This window comes from Macadamia integrifolia, chromosome 7 (assembly GCF_013358625.1).
Source record: "Macadamia integrifolia cultivar HAES 741 chromosome 7, SCU_Mint_v3, whole genome shotgun sequence".
NCBI classification, from domain to species: Eukaryota; Viridiplantae; Streptophyta; class Magnoliopsida; order Proteales; family Proteaceae; genus Macadamia; species Macadamia integrifolia.
Genome location: NC_056563.1, coordinates 32,353,035 through 32,360,289, shown reverse-complemented (window position 1 = coordinate 32,360,289; position 7,255 = coordinate 32,353,035). Strand labels below are relative to the sequence as shown.

Here is a 7,255-nt window from a genome sequence, read left to right as displayed (position 1 = left end):
GGGGGCAATAAAAAGTAGTTAATTTTAAGTATCTTATGAATTGTATAATTGTAAAGGAATTCTCTGATATTCTTGATCTTGTAGGTTTGGCTCAATATCTAGGTAGTTAGTAGTTAGCCTATTGTATTTCTTTTCCTCTTGTTCAACCACCCCTATTTTCCTCTCTTGTTGCTGCTGTTGTGACTCCATTCATCTAGAATAATAATATTTAATGGTTATGCATCAGTTTGCATGGAGTATCCTCATACTAATTATTTTTCTTCTTTTGATTGTGTTCTCATGATAATGGTTAGTACTTAGTGAGAGTCATATGTTCCTGTTTCTGTGTAATTGCTTTGTCTTCCAGCCACTGCCTTTTCCCTTTCTCATTGTTGCTCTACAGTTTTTTACTTAGAATCACCTAGGCCCATTCTATGGAAGTCTTAAGGTTGAGTCTTAGTCAATGTTTCAAGTCATTTATCTGTGTGACAAGAAGTGAGAGTGGTATCGATTGCTAACATTTGCATTTAATGTCTACAGTCTCCTCTGGTTCATGTGGAATTCTGGATCTAAGATGTATAGAATAAAATAGCATATTTAACCAATGAATGTTGCAAGCTCATGTTTTCAGAAATTAAGACCTTTGTGTCCATCTTGTAAGTTGTAGCATAGATTTCTTCCTTCTCTTTTACATAAGGTAAGCAAATGGTAGGAACACTGCCCTTTTTTACCTCAGTCTTCCATATGTTTGCAGGTTAAGTGTGTCATTTCAAAAGCAATTATAGATGTAAACAGAAACGCTATTTATACTATTCACTTTCTAATGAGTTTTTATTATTACTATTATTATTATTTCTGGGTCTTGTTATTTAAAAAACTGGTAGGGAGATTTCCAAAAGAAGGCACAAATGCCATATCACTTTATTCCCTCTGTTGTCAATCAGTAGTCTATTTTTTCCCCTATACATTACATGTATTGTTGCTATTATCTCTTTCTGATCAGCGGTTGTGTATCATTTGCATGTAAATGAGGTCTAATAGCCCTTTCAACCTCTTGTTTCTAACAAATGTGCCCACAGAATAGGGTGCATAGGACTGGAGATACGTGATAGGATGCATTGTCTAGTAAAAACATAGGGTTTCCATTGCCATTTTTTACCAGCAGAACTACAATGTGAGTACCAGTTGATATTCAGGTCACCAAAGATGGTGTCCAGTTGACGGAATAGTGACTGCATTTTTTGTTAGTAAGAGGATTATCTGATATAAGGACTGCATTCTTTTGTAGCAAGAGGATTATCTGATTGTATGGGGGTCAGGGAAAAGGTTAGGGCAAGCGGATTATCTTTCGAGTGGGAAAATTCTTGAGTTTGAGTCTTATGGAGGGAAGAAATTAATTAATTAAGCCAACTTCCCTTCACAATCAATGTCGAGTTACAGTCTCTTATGTTTTGATATTTGAAGTCTTCAGGTCCTGAAGCATGCATGCCATTGTAAATATTGATAAGATGGTGATATTTATAACTTAATCCTTTTGTATATCTTTGTTTTTCATATCTGTGGTTGCCTCTGCAAGTATCATCCGTCATGAAATTTTTTTTATTTATTATTGATTTTCTAGATTTTATGAATTTAGTCACTTTTTGCTTATTTTGTGTGTGTGTGTGTGTGTGTGTTTTTGGGCCAACAGTTCAGGCACTTTTATCAGTGCATCAGAAGACAAAACTGGAATCTTGGACACCATTGAGCAGAAGATTGCTAGGGTTACAATGCTTCCAAGGAGCCAAGGAGAGGTAAGCCGTTAAAAGATAAAAGTGAAAAAAATGGAGTTGAAGTGCTTTTGTGAGATGCACAGACGGAGAAGACTAAATAGACAACATTATCTGTGTAGACATCCCCACCACAAACCTCTTAATGTCTTTGTGTTTCTTTTTAATTTCTGTGAAGAGTCAGAGGAAACTATTTAGTTGAAAAAAAAGGGGCAATGCAGTAAAATATTGAGTTTTAAGCTCATTTGAAGTGGATAGTTTTAATTTTTGTGTTATATTATTTCATCTTAGATATATTAGAACTGCCGTAATCACATGAAGGGAACTACATTTCTCAAAGAAATGGCCATTTTTGCTTATTCTTTTTAAAAATTTACTTGTTTTGTTTTAGTTCAGTTATCCATTTTCCCTGTTTGAAACTCGCAAGGGTTAGATTCACAAGGATTACAACTGCTAGAAATCCTAGGTAGTTTCAAAGGTTTCCTTGAAGCTTCTACCTACTATGTCTAGCCTCCAAAAGTGGTTGGGAAGAATGAGGCTCAACTTTGAGTCACATGCTATAGGAAATCCCAGCTTGACCAGCATATAGATCCTAACCTTCTTGATTGTTTGTTGGATTATGGCTGCCATGCTTGATTCCATTACATGGTCCTTGCAAATATTTTATAACTTCTGTTCTTTTTTTATCTTTATTTCCTCCTTGATATTTCTTGGATTATGTTCAAAGATCTTTGGTTGGAGAGGCCATCTATTTGAATTTCCTGTTTTCTCAACCCATACTGGCATACTCAATGCCAGTGATGCTCTTATAGTCTCTTATAATCTTATCTTTGAGATGATGCTACTTTGCCCCTATTGGCTTCCTGAAACTTAAGTTTTGAAAGAGACCTTAAAGAGGAAACAAATTGTCCATGGCCATTTACAAAAATAATAGAAAAGGATTTACTTTTCCCTTGAACTTCAGAGTTTCTTTCAAGGACCCAATGGTGTATTCTGTTGGGGATTCATTTTTACAGCTTTACTTTTTTCCATCTCAAGCTGATGCCCATTTTAGTCGAGCTAAGTTCTAATCCCACTATCCTTACTAGGATGAAGGTTCTGTGGGGTTGTGAAAATAAATACTTACCAAATGCTTCGGCCAAAAGAACAAGCTCCTTTCATGGGTTAAATTTTCAGGTTTCTCAATATTTTCAAATTTCAAGACTGTGTCAACTCCTTTAGGAAAACAGGTACAGTGCTCTATATGGCACCCTCTCACTATGCTATGGAGTATGAGAGAAGACGAATTGTAGCTGTAGTTGTTGTTGCTGCTGTTAGGAAAATGATTTTCTTGGTAGGTGGGTGATTTAGCTTTTACACAAGGGTCACCTACGTAATTTCACGAGGGCTGATGAAGGCATTCAAACCATTGGACAGATTGCTGCCACCCTCGGGATTATGGCATGTTAAATTTGGTACCCCATCACAACCATCCTTGTATTAGCAGGTTTGGAACAAATTTTAAATGATTTGACTTTTCAACCATCTTCATGAGCAATTAAGTATTACTGCATTGCCGAAGATTTCCGTGGCCTTGGTAAGGTCTCTGTTGTTATTGATTGCCTTTATTGTGCCAAATGCTTTAAATAACCTTCAGCTTTTCTTTCTGGTAAATAACCTTACATGACTAAATCAAGATAGAGTTTTGTACAAGCTGCTTATTTTTGAAAACTTCTTTAGCATCAGTTTTCCAATCTTTAGTCAATTGCAGTTGTTTTGCAGTTTTTTCTGTGCTGCCCATCTGCTTGTTGACATAAATTTTGAGCTAGGATTAGTCCATTTGGAGATTGGTGTGCAACCAAATCCTCCAATTTATGATTGGAGAGTTGATTAGTCTGTTTGGAGATTGGCGACTTCCTCCCATTAGGGGCGTTGAGTAGATATTTAAGTAAACATAAGAGAAAAGATAACTGAAGGAATTCATTGCATCAATAGTTTAGAGGAAGACCTGAATAAATACTTTTTATTTACGTGAAGGTGCTTGATTATGCAAATCTGCCCTTCTGTTTTAGGCTTATTGGCATAAAGAAAACCAGAGACCTTACTTGCCTCTCTGGATGATGTTTAGTTTAGCTGACTCCTTTTATCTGGTTGACAAGGGAGTGCTGGTTTTTATGAGGATTCTTTTGATGATGTAACCAAAATTTTATAGTTTTATAGCTTATATTGCCAGGTCCAATGGATTAGTATGTAAACTAAAGCCATTCATAATGAATCTCTGAATGTTCACAGATTCCTAAGGGTACGACAAAAATATTTCATATTCTTTTTGTTTTACCTTTGTGATATTTGAGTTATTTACTTTTTTACTTCGCTTTGAATTTGTTAATCTATTTCAGGGCAATTCTAAACTTGCCTGAGTAATGCGGGGATATCACCATGTTGCAGGCATTTAATGTCCTACGGTACGAGATTGGGCAGGGGTATCATTCTCACTATGACGCATTCAACCCAGCTGAATATGGCCCACAAAAGAGCCACAGGGTACATACTAAGCGAAAGAAAGCCTAAATCTCACTTTGGTTATTATTATTTTTTTGTTGCAAAGGAGATTTATTTTTCTCTACTTCCATTTTCATTCTGCATGAAATACATATGCCTTGTTTGTTTCAACTTTCTCAAGGAATTGCATCAGTTAGAGCAGAGTAAGCCAGTTGGCATCGATATCTTGGCGAACATCCTTGACTCTTTGGTGGGTCGGTAGGATGAACCCTAGGTTCATATTACACACTCTTTTAACAAGATCCAAGTAAAACCCAAAACAGAAATAAGTCAATACAAGGTCAAAAGTAGCTCAGATCAACCTTTTAGTATTTGGAGGGTAGTTGAAATCTCCAAAAGATATTGACAATGAAATGGTCAGACTGAGATTAATTAACTGAGAACCTAATCTGGAAATTGAAATTAGACAAATTTAAGAGATTTTGCATATCAGAGGCTCTGATCTAGACAAGACCCTGGTTGAAGGTCCCTTTAGGGCAGTACTTGAATGCCTTAAAAGATCTCCCTGATCTGATGAGTAGATACCCCTTAATGGTGAATCTCGTTTCCGATGAAAAGAAGTCAAAAACAGGGTATCCACCATCCCAAATTGAGATGGTTCTTGCTGGGATTTGGTTCTCAGCAAGAACAGTATTTATTAAGCAATAAAGAAGGATGATGAGCCTACCCCAAACTCTGGTTAAACAGTACACTGCAAGCTTGAATAGACACAGATGCAAGAACACTTACTTGAAGAATGGAAAACTGAGTATGGTAATAATACTTGCTTGAAGAAGGGAAACCTGAGCATAGAGAGGATAAAGTAACCAATTGATTCCCCACCAATGACACTGATCCCAAGGATTTCTGCTGTAAGATTGTCTGTTGTGTTGTGTCTAGTACCAAGATAAGATAAGTAGTGTACAGAGTGCTGCCTATCATGGGTGTTTGCTAAGTTCACTATTCTGTTTTAGATATGTTTCATTTGCATCCATCCCCATTTGCATCCATCCCCTTGCCCCTTTCTTTCTGTGAAATCTTTGTCATTATCCTTTGCCTTATCTCAATCAGTATCAAGTTTTGACCTCTCTCTTTTTTTTTTCCCCTTGATTTCCTTTATTTTATCTTGTTGACATGAATCCAGCAAGAGCCTGTAATAATAATTCCAAACTCTACTAATTTGTGCAGGTTGCTACCTTCTTGTTGTATCTCTCTAATGTTAAAGAAGGTGGGGAAACCATGTTTCCTTATGAGGTAAGATGATGTTCTTTTATGTATATTTTTATTTATTCACTTATCATTGAATGATGATAGTATGAAGTGGTTTTTTGTCCTCTTGCATTTTTAATCCCATTAATAGTGTTAATATGGTCATCTTCTACTTGAACCTGCAGAATGATTTTGTGGACTTCAATTATGACTACAAAAAGTGCATTGGATTGAAAGTGAAGCCACGCCAAGGGGATGGAATTTTATTTTACTCATTGTTTACTAATGGTACTATCGATCCGGTAATTGTTCCTCTATCTTTAATCTTTCTTCCAGTGAAGAATCACTCTTAGCTCTACTTGGATAGGAGTAGATACTCCCTGCTACTTTGAGAGGTGTGCTTAACTTGGAGGGGAGGAGACACAGTACTCCGCCTTAGGAAGCAAGGTCCCGTGATCAAACTTTCACCGCTGCACCTAAGTTCTTGGGGCCACCGCACGAGAGTTTCCATCTCGGACTGACCCAGTCCTGTGTAAGAGGTATCACAGTGACCTCAGGGACTAGGCGAATTAACGATCTGGACACCCTTGGTATCAAAAAACAAAAAAAAAAAAAATTATCTAATAGAAGGGTTAGATTCCAAGTAAATAGATGGTTAGTAAGTTGCATTGGAGTAGAAACTCTGACAATTTTAGGTGGAGGTTTGAACTTGATTGGTCATGTGAGTTGGATATGGCAGTTAGCCGTTTCAATATCCAAGCAGTCTTTTGGTTTCTATATTTTATCTTGACTTTTTGAATCTGTTCAACCCATTAGGAAGCAGGGTGAAGAACAAGATAGCTGATTGATAAGGAGAAATGACCAGCTTACAAGCAGTAGGTGGTTCCTACATTTCATTAGAGTTGAAACTCCGACAAATCTAGGTGGGGAGTTGGACTTGATTGGTTGCTGGTCCGTTGGTCTTCCAATATCCAAGTAAAGCCTTCAAGGTTTTGTGAGATTCAATTCTTTGGTATTCTTGCTCGTAGCACCTATTAGGAAATAGAGGGAAGAAACAAATTGGATGGTTATAGGGATTAGCTTCCAACTGCCATAGGGGATCCATTCATTTCATTAGAGCTGAAACTCCTACAAATTTAGGTGGAGGTCTGAACTTGATTATCATGGGAGTTGGATATTTTAAGTTTGGACTTTCAATTTCCAAGTAGAGATCTTCAGTTTTTACCAGGTGAGATATTAAATTATTTGATATTTTTTGCACCCATTAGGAAATAGGAAGAAGCAGAACTGGGGCTGATTGATAAACTAATTAACACAGTAAATGATAACCAAATGGTAAAGTCTTGGTAGTTAAATTAGGTTTGGCATGTTAATGATGAGATTATTTTGCTGCCCTCATTGCTTAACAAAATACAATAGCTGGGGCCATGTTTGGAAGGGATTCTGCATCAGAAATAGAATCAGGTTGTTGAGTGTCACATTACTTGCACCCTGATTCTGCAACCGACATAAGAGTGTCATCAAGTCTGGAATCAGGCAAAAAGTTGATTCTCACATCTCAGATTTTCACAGTGATTCTTGAAGGCAATGCTAAATCCAGAATCTGCTACTTTTGTGTGGGCTCTTAGAGAAGGGGCAAGAATCTGGATACCAGAATCCCATTCAACATCATGGCCTTTGTTGGAAAATTAGAATTAGGTAAAGCCAAGTATTCCTTGATTCAAATAAGGAATACAAATATGTAGTCCTTTTTTTTTTGTTTGGGGGGGGGGGGGGGG

General features: G+C 36.9%; 1 protein-coding gene across 2 annotated transcripts in view; it reads left to right on the top strand.

The window, feature by feature from the left end:
• Window positions 1-7,255, top strand: part of LOC122084093 (probable prolyl 4-hydroxylase 9) — a 10,030-nt gene that overhangs the window by 2,250 nt on the left and 525 nt on the right. For both annotated transcript variants that reach the window (XM_042652143.1, XM_042652142.1), the window contains exons 4-7: window positions 1,670-1,772; window positions 4,176-4,271; window positions 5,457-5,522; window positions 5,663-5,779. In XM_042652143.1, coding sequence (XP_042508077.1) covers window positions 1,670-1,772; window positions 4,176-4,271; window positions 5,457-5,522; window positions 5,663-5,779 — 382 coding nt within the window. The remainder of the gene's footprint in view (window positions 1-1,669; window positions 1,773-4,175; window positions 4,272-5,456; window positions 5,523-5,662; window positions 5,780-7,255) is intronic.